General features: G+C 49.9%; 1 protein-coding gene across 4 annotated transcripts in view; it reads left to right on the top strand.

The window, feature by feature from the left end:
- ssh (Protein phosphatase Slingshot) overlaps positions 1–20,563 on the top strand; it is a 423,428-nt gene that overhangs the window by 388,522 nt on the left and 14,343 nt on the right. For all 4 annotated transcript variants that reach the window (XM_037422163.2, XM_037422160.2, XM_075890320.1 and 1 more), the window contains 2 exons: positions 18,643–18,777; positions 18,879–18,938. In XM_037422163.2, the coding sequence (XP_037278060.2) occupies positions 18,643–18,777; positions 18,879–18,938 (195 nt within the window). The remainder of the gene's footprint in view (positions 1–18,642; positions 18,778–18,878; positions 18,939–20,563) is intronic.

The raw sequence follows: 20,563 nt of genomic DNA, 5'->3' as shown, positions 1-20,563 counted from the left end.
GTAGGACGATTTGTTCGACGAAAGCTCTGGCTGCTTCTGCGGCAGTGGCCGCTGGACACGCGACAGCCTCGACCCATTTCGTATGGTAGTCGGTAATCACGACGATGTAGCGGTTCCCTGCTTTGGATTTAGTGAAAGGCCCAATGAAGTCCATGCCCACCTGCTGAAAAGGTCGACCTGCAGGTGGGATCGGTTGGAGGAAACCGACCGGCCTCCCCGGTGGTTGCTTTCGTGTCTGGCAGTCGGGGCAGGAGAGAACGTACTTGCTTACGTACGAGAACATCTTCGGCCAGAAATATCGGCAACGAACTTTCTCCCATGTGCGCTTGACACCTAAGTGGCCTGCCGTGGTGGCGTCATGGCAGTACCTTAAAACCTCAGATCTCAAGCACTTGGGGACAACGAGCGCAGCACGATCCTCCTGAAACCCTTTCGCCCTTCGATACAGTACACCGTCGATCAACCGAAAGCTCCGTGCCGTTCTTTTAATTTTCCTGACAACGGGCGCATCTGGGTGCTCGAGGTGCTGCATAATTTCTTTCATCCATGGGTCTGCCCTCTGCTTTTTTCCAACATCCACCTGATCCAGAACCAGCAACGGTAAGGGGTTTTCTTCGCTTACAGGCGCGGGATCATGAGGAAGGCGGGAAAGCGTGTCGGCATTTCCATTCTTGAGGCCAGGGCGGTGTCGCAACGTTATGTCGAATTCCTGAAGCAACAGGGACCATCGCATAAGACGACCGTTCGGATTCCTTACTTTCATTAGCCAAGCCAGGCTGGCTTGGTCAGTCACGACCGTGAACTTAGAACCAAAGACGTATGGCCGAAACTGTCCGCAGGCGTACACAACGGCGAGGCATTCTTTCTCAGTGGTACTGTAGTTCATCTCAGCCTTGTTAAGGTGGCGGCTGGCATAGGCGACGACTCTCTCTTGAGTTCCAATTTTCTGTACAAGCACGGCGCCAATGCCGTAATCACAGGCATCAGTGTGCACCTCTATCGGCTTTCCCGGCTCAAACTGACGCAGAATTGGGGCTGTGATCAGCTTCTCTTTGAGGGTTTGCATGGCCACTTCGCATGCCGCATCCCAGACGAAAGGAACATCCTTTTTGGTTAAGTTGGTCAGAGGTCGAGAAATGCGAGAGAAATCTTTGATGAATCGCCGATAGTAGTTACAGATTCCGAGAAAGCTCTGTACACCTTTCTTGTTTCGTGGCTTTGGGAATTTTTCGATCGCTGCTACTTTGTCTGGGTCCGGCCGAATGCTTTCACCTGTGAGAATGTGTCCAAGATATTTGATCTCCTGGCGAGCGAAGCTGCATTTCTCGGACTTCAGTCGTAAGTTTGCCACGTCCAAAGCCGAAAACACACTTTCCAAATCTTGCAAATGAGTTGCCATAGTCTTCGAGAAAATAACGATGTCGTCCAAGTAGGCCAAACAAACTCTCCAGAGAAGACCACTGAGGACTTTGTTAATCATTCTCTGGAATGTGGCTGGGGCGTTGCACAGGCCGAAAGGGACAACATTGAATTCGTACAGGCCGGGTCCACAGGCAAATGCGGTCTTTTGCTTGTCTTCCTCCTTGATGCCCACTTGCCAGTAGCCTGATGTTAGATCAAGTGTGGTGAAGTATTTTGACCCCTGTAGCACGTCGAGAATGTCATCAATTCGTGGCAGTGGGTGCACATCTTTTTTAGTGACCTGATTGACTCTGCGGAAATCGACGCAGAAACGCCAAGTCCCATTTGGCTTCTTCACGAGGACGACAGGTGATGACCAAGGACTGTGAGACTCTCTAATTATCCCATCGCGCAGCATTTCTTCTACTTGCTGCTCAATCTGTTGTCTTTCAAAAGGGGAATGACGATATGGGTGCTGATGAATTGGTCGAGAATCACCTGTGTCGATCACATGTTCAGCGACATGAGTCTGCCGGATGGGGTTGTCACTGCTCGTAAATAGATGGCGGTATTTCTCAATGAGCGACAGCAGTTCATCCCGCTCAGATGGCTGTAGGTGATCCCCAGTCTCTATGTCAAACTCTTGAGGCACTTGATCGTTCTCGGGGGCCGTGATTGCCAGCTGTGCGTCATGAATAGATGAAGCCCATCCAAGCTTTGTTCCGCTGAGCAGGTTTACTGGCGACATGGTAGGATTAGCTATGCGAATGAGGCCTCTCCCATGTACGATCCTCGTTATTGTGCGTGCCACCTGAAGTCCGTTTTTGAGCGTGCTGTTCGGTTCGACGAGGTGAATTCCGTCCCTTGCGACCTTTACTTCAATAGCGACTTCTGTGCGAGGTTCAATGCGAATTTGCTCGTGGCACCGCACTGTAAGTACATCATTATGTTCGGGGGCACTTGAGTCTATACGTAGCCGGAAAATTTCACCGTTTAGTTGCAGCTCTTTTTTGGAGAAGTCAATGAGAAGCCGGGCTGCTCGACAAAAAGGAAGACCACCGAGTAGCTCGTACGGGCAATCCTTGACCACTAAAAATGTCTCGTGAACTTTGGTGGTGCCAAATTCAAGTTTTATTTCAGCTTCGCCATTGGGGGTGAGCAAGCCTCCGCCAATTCCTCGGATGAATATGTCTTTTCTCGATTTGAATGAAGCACCTATTTTGTTAGCTAATTCTTCTGAGATGACATTTACGGCCGAGCCGGTGTCAATTACAAGTTTTGTTTCTGTACCGTTGGCTCGTGTGGGGACTGTGAGAAGCTGACCTTCCGACAATGTGCCGATGGGGCGGCCGGGCTGGCCCCCTAGGCCCGGCCGTTCTCGTTTCCCGAAGGATTAGGCTGTAAATTCTGATTGCCTTGGAGCTCTGCCTGATCGTTCCTGCCATCTCGGAATCGCTGCCAGCACTGTTGTGCTATGTGACCTATGCGGCGGCAAATCTGGCATCGGGGACGCCCGTCGTTGGCACGGGAAGTTCTCTGAGGCCAAGGCATTGGGGGACGACGCACCTCGTCTTCGATGCTTTTTAGCCGGTCAGACAGCACGGCGATCGAGTCCGCAATCGCTTTTAGGCCTCTTTCGCTGTCAGCAGCCTCCCGTGGGCAACGCAATTCGGCCGCGGCGCAAGTGGCGACACACGTAGGAGGAGAGTACCCTGTCGCTGCGGCGGGTGCGAACCCTACGGGATGCGCGATGTTTTGCATCCACGACTGTAATCCGGTGGAATACTGGATGCCAATCGGTTGTGGCGCTGACGCACGGCTCATCAAAGCTGCCAGATTTATGCGTTGCAAAATTTGGAGGAATGCAGTGCAGCTCTCCGGGTTTGCGATTATCATCTTCTCCAGAATATCCGCACGCAAACCGCGCATAAGGTGCCGCAACCGATCATCTTCCGTCATGGACGGGTTCACTCTTGCACACAGCTGTACGACGTCATAGTAGTACTGCTCGGGGGTTTCGGACGGCAATTGGGTGCGGTTTTGTAGCCGCAAATGGGCGATCTCGACTGAGTGGCGACTCGTAAAGGACGTTTTAAGTAGCGTCGCCCATTCTTCCCATGTATTAGGAGCACCGGTTAGAATTTGAGTGGTGTGCCACTTTTTCGCATCTCCGTCTAAAGCCAGATATAGAAATTTCACCTTCGTGGCTTGGTCCCAATTATTAAGCGACGCTACATGTTCGTAGCAAAGTAGCCACTCTGAAATAGATTCCTCCGGCGCGCCTCTAAAGACTGGTGGTCCGACGAATGGTTTAACTTGGGGGGTAGACATAGCAGAGAAGAAGGTAGGGGGTTCCGTCATAGTAGAGCAGTCAGAGGTAGGTTCCTGATATTTGTTGTTGACTCGGGGCATAATTTCAGAGCGGGACTATCGTTACCGAGCAACCTCCACCACTTTGTAGCGAAACGTCGGGGTTGTTCAAGTTAGGCGCATCGGACGGCCAGGGAGACGAATAAGTGTGGTTGAAACTCCGCGGAGGCAATCGATGAGAAGTCAACACGATGAATTCGGGGAGCACTCATTGGGGGTTTATTTAGCTAACACAACTTCAAGTTACAAAATGCACTGGGTTACAAAGACAAAACATGGAAAATGGTGGCATACCCCTCGGCCCGCATAGCTGGTCTCCGGTGGTGAGATCCGCCGTTGACCCCGACTCCGCTCCGCTCACTTTTCAAGTTCAAATATCCTCTTTTTAACCCTTGGTCGAACAAAGAGTCTTTACAAAAACCAATCACATGTTGGGACTCGCAGCATCACAACCAATCACAGAAACACTTTCATAAAAGGCACTACAGTTGTAAAAACCTCCTTACCAAAATGAAACACGCAAAGGGAAAGGTCCTCCGCACGTGACACTCTCTCCCATACCAGGCCGTGCTGCTTCCTTCGGCCGACTACCGTCGGCGGCCGTTCCCACGCTCGGGCCCCGTAAGTTCTTTCATTAACTGTTGCTTTCTAGAAGCGTCCTTAAGAGCGATGGGTACACCATTGCTTACCAGGTGCACATGCGACAGCGAGGCGCCCCGACATCCTAACAACAGCGCGAGAGAATATGGTCGTTTACCTGCCGCCACTATGTCTCGGTCAGGCTAAGTGGTCGCGTCCCCATGTCATTCTCAATGACACGCGTGCCTGTTAACAATGGCTTAGACTCGGACGGTGGCGCCGGACCTGCCTCCTGCTAGACGCTTTTCCTAGTAAGCTTTCCCCTTCTAATCCCGAACGGGGGCGGCCTTGACTGCTCCGTTGGTAAGCCGTAAATGCAGCGTGTAGGCTCCTGTCCCAGGCTGGAAAACACGATTTACCCCACATTCCATTAAAGTCAAAAGCCGAAGCTCTGTAATGGCCAGAGAAACAAACCCAAAGGTAGAAGAGTACAAAGAAAGACTTAAAAAAGAAGCAGAGGAGTTGGTTTTGCACAAATTTCCTGAGAAGATACTGGAGCTGGAAACCTTGCTCTCGCGACACTAATATCCTCTCGCACGCTTGCTCTATTCATACATGCTGTGCGAACAAGACGGCTGGGGACCGCGCGACAACTGCAGTGGCGTGTAGTGTCGCAATCGAGACCGCCGCGAAAGGCTTTTTGTTTTTGTTTTTTAAAATCTCGGAGGAAGGACGGCTCGCGTACAGAGGCGTTGCTGTCGCGCCATACGAAGACGCTCCGAGCAGCAGTCGCGGTGTGGAAACAAAAAATAAGAGAAAACGAAGCCATTTGCCGCCTTTGTGTGTGCCGCCGCGCGTCCGGCCGTCTTTCGTCCGTCCTTAGTCGCGCATGTACGACCCGTAGTTGCGCCTGTCTTCCGTCCCGTGGCGTGGCACGAGTACGCCAGTGACCAAGGACGAACGATCTTTGTTCAGTGCGACGAGGGACCGATTCGGAGAGACGAATACACCTTTGTGCGGCCACCTTGGGACGTGTGTATACGCTTGCGATCTCCCCACTCTCGTGCACACGCCCTTTGTGTATCGGGCTGCTGGAGAAAAAAGAAGAAAAAAAGACATTACTCTCGCTTTGCAAGATGAATATATACGGTGAACCTTCGTACATGCATTGTGTGGTGCGGCCTCCGCGTTTATAGAGTCGCGTCATAGAAAAAAATAAATAAAAACACGGGATAGGATTTCTCGAGGATATTTCGCCACCCCGCCGCCCGGCTCGCTGGGGCTTTTTTGTTGCGCAGTGCTGTCCGGAAAAGCTGTCGCTGAGCGAAGCGTGGTGCGTATATGCAATACGCCCAGCGCAGTGCACACACGAGAGATGGAGCGGCGTGGCTAATCACCGTTCGTGTGTACAATTGAGGCTGCAAGCGTTGGCCGCCGCTTTGAAACGCGCGGGCAATTGTCCTTTTGCGTCCGGAGACGACAGTTTGCGGTCAGTGCATACGCAAGCTCACTCGATCATTAGCCCCTGATGGAGCTCTTAGGCTCAAGCGTTTTTTTTTTCTCGAGGTGGATGCATATCAGCAGTGCACGCGGTATTCTCATTGAAGGCGTATAGTTTCGAATTGGGATCGCGCCACAAACCAGCCTGTCGTCGTGACTCTGCACTCTGAAGGATAACTGGCATATGCAGCTGTGCAAATATACAGGTGGGTCGATATGCACCGCACCTTGCAAGGGTATATACCCTCTGTGCGGTTGACGCGTCGTGCCAGCTACATCGTCATATAGATTGGTGGCTAGCGCTGCCGTTACACGAACCGGACACGATGAGAATCGTGAGGCGCGCACGTGTATAGGTGTGGCACTGTGTCGTTAAAGGGGTGCGCGTGTCGTGAGCCCAGCAGCAGCGCGTAACACGCGCCCCCAACGTTCCGCCCTCATCAATTATGGGCAATCTTTGCGGAGGATCAGGGCCGTTTCTTGTTTTCGCTTTCCCGCTCAACGTCGTCTTTCTTTCTTATTTCGCTCTCTCATCTCCGCGCTGCGCTGGCGGAAGTGGCGCCGCCGAGGGTGTGACCACCCCGTGCCCGATGCTGGTATCATTTCGCTGACCTGTTGCGCGAGGGTCCGTAAATATACGGGACTGACACCCGCTATAGTGCGTGGCTCTTCGCCGTGGGCACGTTACCCACGTTCGGTGATTGAACTGACGTGGTGTGTGTGTGTGGGTGCGCACTGCAGTGCGAATTCAGCTGGCTCTTTATACACGCGCACATGTGCATGCGCTGTACACTGGCTGCAATAATGAGTTAATCCATAAAAAAGTGTCACATGATTCGGCTATTGTTGCGTCTCGTTTGTCCGGCGTATGTTTCTGACAAAGAGACGTATTAAAGCCGTGACTCTCTCAAATATCTAATGGCTTCAGGTTTGGGACCGAACACTGTGTACCTGCTATTTCGCTCATAGTAGTGATCAGCGATGAAATTCAAGGCGAATTCCTTATTGTGGCCGTACAACTTCGCATATGTGAAAAAGCCAATTGCCCCTTCAATTGATCCGCCTCGGTGGAACAGTGGCTACGGTGCTCGGCTGCTGACCCCGGAGCCCGCGGGTTCGATCCTGGCCGTGGCGGTGGCATTTCGATGTAGATGAAATGTTTATGTTTATAAGAAGGAAAAGAAGAGAAAAGTGGGCCCCGTAACTGTCTGCTTCAGCGAGTGACACCTCAACAGTAGCTCACAAGGGTGGGTGTGAGGAAAGATTAAAAGGATAGGAATAAAGGTGTAGAGAGAAAGAGAGATGCGCTGGGGCAGTGAGCGAGGACATATCGAGGGGATAGAAGAGATAGGAAAGATGGAAACACGGTCACAGGAGTCCGAGGACGGGGCACCACTTGCGAGAGCTCTTGTCGGCGTCAGGAGATGGCGTAGGACAAGTACAGTAGGTCAGTGTACGCTGACGTCGGAGATCGCGAGGGCACAATTGGTCGTCACGGAATCCAGCGAGGAGGCGAAATGTTAGAGGCCCGTATACTGTGTGATGCCAGTGTTCGTCAAAGAACCCCAGATGGTCAAAATTTCTGGAGCCCTGCACTACGCCGTCTCTCATAATCATCTCCTGATTTTGGTACGAAAAACCCCGGACGTTATTGTTATTATTCGATTCCCGTAGGTATTAACGTAAGGATAATATACTAAATGTAGAATATCTTAATCATTTATGGCCTTATTAGTCGGTTGCATATTGTGATAATTCTATTTGTTGAGGACATGCTGAAGACCTTGACTATTTTAGAAAAACACCCATTTTTTAAAATTATTTTCCGTAAAACACTCCCATCCAGAAGAACTCCAGGGTGGGCAGGGTTAGAGCACTCGTTTTGGCTACGAGCCTGCCACGTTGTTAGTCGTCCTATCGTCGCTGATGTTATTCCTTGTTTGCGCTCGTCCATCCCCGAGGTGGCGTTGTTCGGATGAACGACGCACGCATTTACTGCGTGGCACTGAGAAAGTCGTCTGACTCGCCGCCTATGCGTGTAATGTTTCCACCGTCTTTACACGGCCTGTGGCTTCAAAGAGGGATGTCTCTGGGCCGTATAGAAACCCAGAGTTCCATGACACGTAATTGCGCCTTTACCATTCACAATCGTAGTCGTGCGACGATATACGAAAGGGTTGATGCGACTGTTCTGGCGTCCTTTCTCCCGTTCCATCTGTGTTCTCTGCTGGCGTAATGATGCTCACTGTAGCATGCATGCTCGGCGTGAGGGATTCCCCTCGGAAGGCCTAATGGATGTCGTGATAAAGCGACTGCAAACGCGCGGCGATTCATCCGGATCTGTCTGGCCGTGCTTCAGTTCAGCGACCTTCAGCGAAACCATCGAGGCTTCTTCGTGGGCTGTTGATGTTGTTGTTTTCGTCGCGGGGTTTTTCGAGAGAGGGCGGCTAAACTGCGGCTTCTTTCCGCCACCCATGCATTCATCGTGCGGTGGAAGCTGCAGCTCCGAAAGAGGACCATCGTGTCATGACTCCGACGCGCGCCTCTCGTGTTCCGAGGGCCGTCGTGATCCACGGCCGTTATACGCGGCGGTTCTTCACGGTTCTCTAGCTTTTGTTTTGCACCGCAACCGCGCAAGCGCCACGGGGAACGTCGTCCACGCATGTTCCTGCATCCCCGGCTTGCAGACTTCGCCGGACCGCCGCATAGCCGGATTGTGAGTCACTGCCCGGAAGCCTTGACCGGAGCGGAGGCGCCAGAAGCCCCGCCGGACCGGTGTTGAGGCGAGCAGGGCGAGTCGATGACGCTTCCTGTTCCTTCTACCGAGTTACGTGAACGGAGCCACGGGGCAGGTCGAGTGCGAGTGCACGGAGCAGCCGAATGCGGCATTTTACTAGAACTGAATTTCGATACTGCAGTGCGTACTGGTGCAAACCGTTTTCGTGACGCGTACTCCCATTTTTTTTTTTCTGCTCTACGTAGTTGGTGCGGGTCGACCGGTTCGATGAGAGTAATGTTTATATGGACATGTAGTGGAGTTGGGCTATAGTAAAACTACCTTAAAAATAAAGAATTAAGCTCTGCCTGCTGCAACTAGGTATCTCGGGCTACCGAATTGAAACAAAAAAAAAAAGAACAGGACATAAGAAATAGACAAGCATTCCCGATTCTCTCGTACTTGCTGCCAATACCCATGCAAAGTGGACTTGTTCCGGTAGGAGTGCCTCCGCTGACCTTGAAATCCGCGGCGGCCCCGTTCTCATTACGGAATCGATACCGATATGCGCTACTATGCTTTACCTTGGCCGCATGCACTAAACTAGAACGGCCGGATAGGCGAGAATTTGCGGACCATGTTCACATCCGGTATTGGCTGTGTGCGGCGCTTGGCTTCTTGGTGCGTGGGAACAAAAAGTTCCCGATGGGCGGGAAACCGTGGCGTTTTGGCCGCGTATTCGGAAATCGGGCTTCCCTGTCGCTGTATGACAGCGACTGCATGATAATCTCTATAGGAATTGTAATATAAGCACACGCGAGACACGAGGACACCTTATAGCGCAGCTTGTGTGTGTAAGGAAAACGTGAGTCGGCTCCTGGCATGTGGCCGCACTTGCCGTATGTTTTCTTTCCCTCCACGTTTACTACTCCAATATGAAAGAGTGGAATCCAATCTGTTGAGTGGTCAGAAAACCGGGAGTGGCTTTAGCGACGGTTAATTCCACTGCTCTGAAACGGTACAATTCAAGAAAGGGAAAGAATACAACCACTCGTTTGTATATAGCACGAAGCCACAAGGAAATTCGAATGGATTTCTCAGAAAGAAAAGCTTCTTACCGAAAAATTCGTCCCGGTTTGGAGTGAAATAAATGATGGAAGAAAGGGAATTAATGTAGCCTGCTCTGCACAACGTGCACAAAACCCCGGACCAGGACGAAAATGTTTCAGTAACTAAGAAGCGTTTCTTTCCGAGAAACCTGTACGAATTACCTTGTGGCTTCGTGCTATAGATGCGGGGGGGGGGGGGGGGGGTTGTATTCTTTCCCTTTCTAAACCCTCACGCTACCTTGCGGGCTTGCGCACTACTCGTTTACAGTACAATTCGTCATAGCGTCCTGCTCCCACAAGCATTCAAGCGGCTAACGGAAAGCATCTCATTGTAACATATCATGTTAGGGCGAAAGCCTTATATGTCTCGTCAAACGTGCAATTAGACCGTCAGCGGTGTCTACGGAAGTGATGCAATAAAAAGAGCATCACGTGATCATCTCATCATATGACGTCATCGTGACGTCACATATCTCCGACACTTGTGGCGTCATCACGTGACACCGTCACTTGATCAAATGTGGTCCTCCTATCGCTGAGGCATGCTAGGAGCATTCGGTGTATGGTGGGGCAGGATCAATGCACATAGGCTGAAACGCAAATGACCATCGCCGTCGAGTCGTCTTAGGTGAAGGCATAAGCGACCTCTGACCCCGTGAGCCTTACAGCGACAGCTGTTCTAGCTATTATCACTTAATGTGTCAACAAGATAAATTTGAGGAAACGGATCAATGAATGAAGAAACAAACGGACGAACGCCTGCTCTAATGGTGTCGTGCAGGGAATCCATTGGAGAGAATCTGATTTTCGGAAGAGGCTACAATCGAGCAATTCTCGTGGATACGCCCTTGCCTGAACCAGATACGACGTCGCTATACCTGAGAAGTGTGGGCCTCCGTCCGAGGGGACCACCGGACTATATAATTGCGCCTTAGGCGCCAACATAGAGCAGTTTTACCGTGTGTAGCCGAAGTGGCATCCACCTGTACGTTTAACTCTATATGCCGTTATACAACCTTTCGAAATTGAAAAAAAAAAAAAAAAGTTGACCAACTGCGTGCTGAAAGACGAACCATTCTTGCGCATGATTTTTAGAAACTTTTACATCTTCTACGCAGCCGGTTTTCTTTAGCTACAACACCTTTGATCCCACTAGACCACCCCGGCGGGGCTACAGTTCCGCCGGGGTGGTCTTATGGTGGGCGCTGGACTGCTAACCCGCAGGTCGCGGGGTTAATCCCGGTTGTGGTGGCCCGCATTTTCGATGGAGGCGAAAGTACTCTAGGCCCATGTGCTTTTTATATAAGATTTGGGCGCACGTTAAAGAAAGAACCCCCAGGTGGTCGAAATTTCCGGAGTCCTTCACTACGTCGTCTCTTAAAATCATCTCGTGGATTTGGGACCTTAAACCCCTCATATTATTATTATTATTATTATTATTATTATTATTATTATTATTATTATTATTATTATTATTATCTGGTGGTGTCTTTTCGCCAACCAACTTTGGAAGATTTCTGCGCTGTTCTGTTACCGCGCCCCTTTAGGCTGCACATTAATTATTTAGCATTCGTATGTTGACGCGTTGCGTCTGTGCAGTTTTGTCTGCACGGGAAGTGTTAAAGGGGAATCAGGCATGCATGCATCGCTGCGGTGAAGGCCGTCGGGCGAAGCTAGGCGACGTGTGATGCTTGAATTATGAAGCGGATAGATTAATAGGTCATGAATGTATACATCTAAGAAGCTGTATGTTCGCATGTGCGTCAATATGCGCAAAGTTATGTGCCTGTTGTTTGATAAGGTTTCTACGTCATTCCTCTGTTCATGCTCGGCTGTCAAGCACACACATTGATTGACCACTTTGTGTATTTCATTTCATACCGGGACGTATGAGCTGGGTATATACACTAGGCAGAGATACGCCGATCGAAAACCCACGCATCTCTGATGTCTTGATGACGGTGCCCTGCTGCACGTGGTCGATAAATAAAAGGTGCCCACTCCTTCCAGCCGCACCGCGGCGTGCCGATACCGGACGTTAATTATGCATGATGCCGGCGTTGGCGCTGCCACCTCCGTCGTCGCTCGCTGGCCGCGCCGCTTTAGCGTGCGCTACCTCGGTCGAGCTTCCGTATACGCTGACAGCATCGGTGATCTTGCTTTCGCTGCTCTGTTTGCTACACCCCCCTCCACGCTTTTTCTTCTCTTTCCTATTTGAAGCGGCTTGCTTGCCGAGCGCCAGAACTCGTTTTAGTGGCGCGCGGCCAGGCTACATGCACGGGCGTCTGAAACGATAAAGATGCCGTCTTGGCGGTGGTTCTTCGCATAACAGCGTGGTGGTGCCGTACGTTGTGCTAACAGGAGACCTCGACCTACGCGCGTTAAACGTGACGGCCGTCTAAAACTAACGTATTTTCATGCCAGATCAGGTGTTTTTAATTTTATGTAGCTATACCACCTGTTTGTATGGTTTGGCACCGGAAACGTTGTAGTGTTTCCGCGATTTAGGTGTAAGGCAAGGGTGGAGGCAACGCCCTGGGATGCTTTGTTTAACCACATTTATAATATATCCTATTGCGCTGTGTGTACGTGTGTGCGTGCGTGCGTGCGTGTGTGTGTGTGTGTGTGTGTGTGTGTGTGTGTGTGTGTGTGTGTGTGTGTGTGTGTGTGTGTGTGTGTGTGTGTGTGTGTATAAGTAAGGTAGTTGCTTCAGAAGAAATTATCGCGTAAGATATAGCTGAAAGAAGCACCTTGTTCATGAATACGGCGCTGCCGGAAATTTAAACCTTTGACCGTGTTTGTCCGTTCGAGCTCCGTGCCACCAAACGAGCACCCGAAGCTTCACACCGACTGCCCGCATTCAACGCGTTACCTCTCCGGCAACGCTTTATATGGCTAACACCCACAGCATGGCGGACAAACTAAAACTGTCCGATATTTCTTCGGGTCAGGAGTCCTGGACGTGCACCGTCGACGTCAGGGACGTTTGCACGGCATATGTCATCTTTGTATGCATGCTGTAGAACGGCACTTGTCGTTACATGTAACTGTGGTCCGTTGGTGCAGTTTTTACTTCTTAGGTAAATTCTAAACGTGACGCAAATCACCACTACGCTTAATTTATACACGGATGGATGTAGCGTCAGCCCAGTTAAAAGGCGGCACTTGACTGTAGGAAACGGCTCTGTGATTCAGGCATACTACTTTGCATTTTATTATCAATTATACGCTCGACTGCGTTTCTGTGTACAGATCGTACAGACGTAAATGCAGCTGACCCGTAGCGCAATTACGCGAAGCTCCTTTAGAAAATCGACATGCACCTTTTTTTATGGTTACATGGCCGTATACGGCCGGTGGTTGTGCGTGTGGGGCCGGCTCGTTTTGCATAATGAGCGTATAAGTACCGCGCAGGCGGCACGTGACTGTTTTACGAGCTTCTCTGGGACAAAAAGGTGCACTCCTGGTGCGTTTGTGGCGGAAAGACGCATTGTTTGGCGTGTGCTCTGCCTTTTTTCTTCTCTTTGTCGACCAGAGATGCGTGACTTTCTTTGCAGCACGCGCACTGCACGGAACTGTGCTCACCCTGAGAAGTTCGCGCGGCAGTGTATATATACATCACTAACGGTGCGGGACGAATGGACCACTAAGGCGAAGGGACACCAGCATCGTTCACTTGTGGCAGTGTGTCTCTGGATAGCTTGCGAAACGCTCTTTTGCCAGACTTTGTGTGTTGCCCTCATCTGTCTTGCATCGTTTCTTCCCCTAACAACAATGAGATGTGTGTGCGTTAGGACAGAAAGTGCACTGTCTAAGCGATGCCATTTCCGGTTGGAGTTGTCTTTCGAAGTGCCTTTTATAGAAGTGTTCTATAGTTGCAACGCGAGCCGTCGTTAGTGTGTCTGGGTGAGGCAAAGGGTTTACTGGCTGTCTCTTTTGCCTCTTGCGAGGACTCTTCTACGATGTCATTGAGTGCCATTCGTTCCTTCTTCAGCCCAACTGAGCCCTTATTATGCTTCAAAGGCCACGTCTGTACTGTGTGTTCTATACTAAATCATTACAGTTCAGTACAGTGTACGCGCAATAGTTATTGCTGCCGTAGCGCCACTTTCAAAGGAGGGCGGTGCAGGAAAAAAAAAGGGGGGGGGGGGTATTAGCATTCCTAAAACCAATGGTTATATTTGTGTACGTTTTCTTGAACTTTCTCGGTGAGCTGCACTTTTTTTTTATCTGTTAGTTCAGCGCCTCGTCGGCACCAGGTGCGTAGATTGACTAACGTTTGATTGACGCCGAAAGGGAGTACTGCAATATCGCCCATATACTACGTCTTGTGCCTGTATTGGCTCTCGCTGCTTGCACCTAGTGACGATGCCGTCAAGCAGAAGTAACGAATCTCGATGACGACGTTTGACAATATACTGCATGCTCACAAGGGTTCGTGTCCGTATTGCGGCACACTTTTCGGAACTATACGTCTCCTCGGAACACGCACGGGAGGCCAGTCTTCACATTCTCCGCGGCTGTTTCCTTAAAAAGCCCGTAATAATAGCGGTAAGATCGCCAAGTTTCTTTGGAACTCTAAAAGACGACGACCCCGCGCATACCTGGAAAGACGGGGCGATCGCGCGCTGCCGTCGCTGCGACAGGAAACTCTCTTCTTCGCGGGAACAGCAAGAAAGGGTTGCGACACGGCTAGGCAAAGCCGGCGCATATTTCACAAGCGCTTCCATCTTTGTTGCTGTTTTTTTTTCTTTTCGGCTCTCTTTGTTTTCGCCCTGTGTGTTCGTTAGCAGCTGTCGTGCACGCCAGTGTCTGCTCTTCTGCGAACGCGCCCTTGTGAGGTCGTTTAGCCTTCGGCTGCGTTTCGTGTTTTTTCGCCATCGCGTGCGGCGCGCCACTGAATGAGTTTGCCCTGTCTCGGGTCCCGAAGGATTTTAAGTGGCGCAAGATTTGACTAACCTTTACCGTCGTCTCGCATTTCGCCCGATCGTAAAGGCCCTCCGCTTGTCTGGCTGAACGAGTAATGCGCGTCTGACTCTCCCCCCCCCCCCCGCTTCTTCCCTCGCCCAACGCCATTACGTGATTGCGGATCGTCGAAGGAGCTGGCGCTTTCGTCGGGAATAGGAAGTCTCTCCCGCCTGGTGACCATTGTTCGCTATTAGTATATACACGGAGCACGACGACAGACGGTGCACACAGAGTGAGAGAGAAACAAGGATTAGAGAACAAGCGAACGGTAAACGCCTATAGGATATTTGTGCGCGCATCAGCTGAAAGTAGTGTGTCTAAACGAGCGCCAAAAGACGAAAACAAACTGAACAGCATTATGTATGTGCCTGTTTATTGAGCGCGCCACGAGTAGCTGCATTGTTTCCCTTAATGTTGCCGTCGTTTGTACATTTACCTGGTAATACAATTTTTAAAGGCCGTATACTTTATTTTGGTTCCACGCCGTCCATTTCCTAACTTTGTCATTTTTTACGCAGCCCGCGCCACTCAATTTATCTCGACTCCTCATTTGGCGGCGAAATGTTTTCAGCGCGCTTGCGTTTCCCTTTTGCCTACCTGGTAAGGCTATCGCGTCATGTGCATTTGTTTTTCTGTTGTTGCCTCTGCGTTGCGTGCGCTAGAAGTAGAACTATTATAAGTTCAGCCGCGGCAGCGACTTTCCTCCGTATTCGCCCACGAGTTCGCGCGCACACTCGTTCCTTGCATTTCTAGCTAGTCGGCCTACGCCCTGCGTTCGTGTGGTAAGTGTATTTGCATGCATACCTGCGTGTCTGGTGTTGGTGTATATATGGCGACGGCGTGCTCTCGGGGGCGGCAACACCCCTATACAGTCGTCTGAGGTTGCGGGAGTGGATCCCGGCTGCATTTCGATGGAGGCTAAACGCTTGAGGCTCGTGCACCTATCGATTTAGGTTCACGGTATGGAACACCAGCTCGCCAGTATAGGCGTCCCCTTCGTCATATCGTGGTGTTGGAACATTAAGTCCCAATAATAATAATAATAATAATAATAATAATAATAATAATAATAATAATAATAATAATAATAATAATAATAATAATAATAGTAATAATAATAATAATGTTGTTGTATGGAACGAAACTTTGCTGCCACACCGCACTTCTTTGAGCCTAGAAACAAGAGCTTTCGTAGCTTGCGTGTGTGTTTGTTCGAGTGACCGGTGTCCGGCGTGTAGCATATCACTGCATAAGTTGGCTTACGTGCGAAACTCTCTCAACATTTAGCTTACCTGTGAACTGAAGTACCACAGTGCTGTCTCACTCCGGAACAAGGAGCTGGCTTGTGGCTCCGGTGGCCAATAACGACGCCGCAGCTCTGGTCCTCAATACTCTCCGTGGATTGATGGTCACAAAACCCACTTGTGCGCTGGTTCAGTGGGTTAAGACGGCGCGTATCACGCAGCCTATCCACATTCCATATGCTATAATCGCCTTCGGGGAATAGGTGAAAAGGCAATTCATCTTCAATGTTCCCAGAAAGGCGATGGATCCTGACCGATCTGGCGCGTGGGCGCACCGCGGAGCCCGTCCACCCACGCGGTGTCCTACGCAGCGGTCGCCTCATACGGGCGCGCCTAAGCTTGGCTTACTTGATCGTCATCGCTCGACGTTATAGCTATGTGCGCGATCCGTGGCCTCCTGTGCCGCTGCTCTTCTCGAAGAACAGATTTCTTCTCAGTGTTCCTGGACTCTTGCGGCGGTTCCTGAGGCCAGCTTTGCTTAGTCTGGGTATCGCCGCCTTGCTCTCACGAGCAGCTAGTCATTCTACATAACCTCGCGCATTGCGGAATAGTCGAGAAGCCTAAGTGCGGTTGGTCCTGGTGTCGTTACGAGCGTCTGATTTGTGGATCGTGCAGAAACAAGCAAACGCAGGCGCCAGCATATTGTAGTCAACGCTTGGATTTATCTCTGTCTGAAGACCCAACATTGCCGAATGTTCGTCGATCGCAGCGCATGATTGCCATTGTTGGAGGAATCATCGGCTTCAATAGCCACGCAAACAGAACGCAGGCTCCCTGTTTTCCAAATAACCTATATACCTTGTGGCGCTTTCAATGCTCAGGTGTTGACTGTGGTCCGCTGTCAAGAAGGAGACATTGACATTAGCCACAGCTTTCTCCAACATTGTTGATGCCGCGCGAATGGCCTTCGGGGAAATGAGATAGCCGTCACCCGATCACTTCGGCGCCGGCCAGCTTTCCGATCCATCCGTCGCAACGGACTTCTGCAGTTTTCCAAAGAGTGCACCGCGCGATTCTGCCGAGTGTTTCAGAATCCTTTGCGCGTGTGCCTTTCCGAGCAGCCATCATGTGTTTCGCACTGTTCGCCGACTGCGGTTCTTCCTCCCGTTGTGCGGAAGCGTTCCAGTGCGGCGTGCTCGAATTCGCGGCTCGGCTGGAGATGAGCGCATACCACTTTCGCGTCGGCGACGTCCCCTGCGTCCTCTGGACGTCGCAGCTGACCGCCGCCTTCACCACCGGTCGCTGGTGAGTGCTGACCACCGTGGTGCCACCGAACTTGCGCGTCGTCCCCTGTCGCGTGTGATTCTGGGTTGCCCGGTAAAGTACTTTGTCTACTTTTTCGGTAGGAAGTACGACAGCGCGAAACACGGCTGTAGCTATAAGTCGTCTTTCTGTCCTGCCACGTCGTTTAACGCTTACACACCTGCAAAGCACGTGGGAATTGCATTATAGTCCTCGGTCATTAGTTATAAAAGAACCCCCCCCCCCCCGGTCAATGGGGGTGCTTTGAGTAAAGGGGTTTCTTGTGTGATTGTCGATTAAAAGGCAAATATGTATGGGGAGGGGTGAGGTGGGGGAGGGTCCATAAGTTTTGGAGCGGCCTGGCTGACTGCGAACCTCTTCACCATAGTAGACCTCTTCCCTCAAAGCTCGATAATGTTTATTTAACTACTGCTGTTTCTTTGCGTCTCTTGTAAGAACATTTGTGCACCCGAAATTTACTTTGGGCTAAACATGTTCTTGGGACAGATTGCAAGATTTACCAGCGTGAAAAGCCAAACGCTGAAGGAAGCACGCACACACAGGAGGACCTGTGCTGTGCCACTGCTAGTTCATCGCCGTGTCATCACTGCAACTAGCGCTGTGCCCTAACCGCTTCGTATGCGCGCTCTCTTCAGTGTTTGCCTTTTTCTGCTGGTTGACGTTGCAATTTTTAGGCGGTTTACTTCGTTTCTCTGTCGCCTTGGAAAACAGTTGATCAAAAGGATACGCAGTGGGGCGATAGAGGGATTGATGGGATTTTTCGTTTTGTGCGCTGCCACTGTCGGTTTCGTCCACAAGCTCCTCTATAAGCTTTGTTTTTATAGAGGAGGTCGTGGTTTCGTCGTTGACTGCGGAATTGTTGGTACCTTCGTTAGGCAAGGCCGACTTCCAGACAGAAACGCAGTATTCTGTATGCTTCATAGAGCTGCGAACGCCGAAGCCCGTCTTCTGCGAATCGCAGTGTAGAATTATTGTTGACGACTTTACGGATCCTTTGTTCTTTTTAACTTCGAGCAATGGTGCACGGAAAGCTGAACTTTTGTAGTAACAAGAACAGAGAAACAATGGCCAACTGCTGTTTTATTCTGTCCCGTGCCGCACACAGTTCTCCTCTTCGACTTAGGTCACCAAACTATGAAAATTTCGTCCGCCGTGCAGTAATGATTCTGGTTATTGGTTGTTGACCCGGAAATTGTGAGTTCGATCGGGGCTGCTGCGTTCACGTTTTGATCGTGGTGAAATGCTGGAGGCCCACGTAAGATGCGATGCCAGCGCACATTAAAGAATCCCAAATAGTCTAAATTGTTGGAGCCCTCTTTTTCAAGGTGTGCCTCATAGCTATAGTGAACTGGTTTTTTGAGCCGTCGCCTTTCTCTACCTGCTCTGCGCTTTGAAAAACCATCTATGGAGTGAACGATGTCTCGTCTCGCAGGTCTGCGCTGCAGTCCCTGCACAAGGCGTGTGCCAAAGCGCGGGAGTTCAACTACTTCGAAGGGGGCGGAACCCACCAGTGGGTGCAGTACTATGCCGAGAGGATACAGTCGGACCAGTCTTGCCTCAACGAGTGGTGCGTAACTACGTAATTAACCCTCGCGGTCGCCAACGGCGCACAATGGCCGTGTTCAACACTAACTGCAGTGCCTTCGCTCTCTTCGTTTATTCCCAAAGGCATGCGATGGACGACTTGGTGTCCAAGAGGCCCCCGACGCCCGATTTTGATCGCTCACGGTAAGACTCTTTTCTACGTTTTCTGTATGCGGTAACTTTGCCTGCAGTGCCCTCTCTTTCTTTTTCATCCCATCGCCATTGGGGAGCGGACAGCATGGAGTTGTGCGGTTTGGTGACGCATTGTACCGACTCGCTTACTACTCACACAGACTAGCACACTGGCTAGTGTCGGCTGTATGTGGCTGAATGAGCACGAATATTAACTGGCTTGGCGTACTACTGACAAACGTCAGCTAAAGTTGGCTAAGTGGTCGTAATTATTGGCTCATGTCCTCGTCCGTTTTCAACTAAGTCGTGTATGTTGTAATCAAAACCTTGTCACTCTCGCGTATACATAAAGACCGCAACTAGGTTCTTACTTTTGCTTTGTTTTGTTTTTCTTTGGAACCCCTATGTGGTTCGCCACTTCATAAAATGTCAGCTACTTAGAACTAAGACATTTAAGGGTTGTGTTTCTTCCCTACCTGGAGAAAAATGAACTGTTTTGTTAATTTTGCTTGTGTGCATGTTGTTGCAAGAAAGGTCGCGCTTGAAATAATATTTATATATTTTTTTACTCCGCAAAATGGGGCGTGTTAAAATTTCGCTACTCTTTTTTAGTAGAGTGCCCCAGTGACAGTTCTTCACGTTCGGAACATTCTATCATGCTTTACTTACTTTTGAAGACAGCAGTATCTTGTTGAAGCTCGATATCTTTTGGAAAGTTTGAAACAAATAATATGAAGCTAAGGGCTTCTGTGATTTTACCTCAATCTCTTTCGCTGAAAATGCGCACTGTTAGTATGACAATCAATGAATGATGTCTTTGTTTGTAGCAGTAGCTCTCCATCCGGCCTCATAGGCGCTACATTTTAGGACTTTTGTACCGGCAACGCATTTTAACTGATTTTGTCATTGCTTAAACGGCTCTGTTCATCTATAGTCTAATTTCGTGCAATCTATTCTTCGGTTGCTTGCAATCTCTTTCTCTGTGTGTGTGTGTTCCTTTCTTGCGTCTCCAATGTATCTTTTTTTTTTCTTGTGCCTTGGTTTTCAGCATTAGCTTCACTGCCTCACATGCTAGTGCTGCAGACAGTGAAACGACAGTTCACGATTGCTGTTCAGTTGTTCCCTTTAAAAGTAGCTCTCGTAAGATACTGCAACTGTTCCTGCAGCATAACATATTCGTAATGCAGTCTGGGAAAGTGGCAATGCCAAATTCTTTGTAGTTTTATATATAATGTTGTTTCCTAGTTGTGGTGATGAAATAACTTTCTGGTGATATCTTCAACACCTGTTGTTATTAATACTTAAACAGATCGTTTTGGAGTAAACAGATCATTTTTGACTGGCCATAATACTAAACATTTTTTATCTGATAAAAGTATTTATTCGTGAGGCATTTCAAAATGACTTGAACAACCACTAAAAGAGCAGGGGTTGATAACGTGCAGATTTATTTGCTGCATAACTAAAATATATGCTGTGAGATTATTAATAATATGGTGGGATCATTATATGATGAAAAGGTAAAGCGAAGATCTCCAAAGTTTTGGTGCTTTGAGGAAGATGCTGAAGTGTCTGGGCTCTTTCTGCGAGAGCTTCTATCTTGATTTCCAGCTGCTGCTGTGATTTCAGACTACGCG

The sequence above is a fragment of the Rhipicephalus microplus genome, chromosome 3 (genome assembly GCF_043290135.1).
Source record: "Rhipicephalus microplus isolate Deutch F79 chromosome 3, USDA_Rmic, whole genome shotgun sequence".
NCBI classification, from domain to species: domain Eukaryota; kingdom Metazoa; phylum Arthropoda; class Arachnida; order Ixodida; family Ixodidae; genus Rhipicephalus; species Rhipicephalus microplus.
The sequence above is the reverse complement of the archived record's forward strand: the minus strand, read 5'-3'. Positions and strand labels throughout refer to the sequence as shown.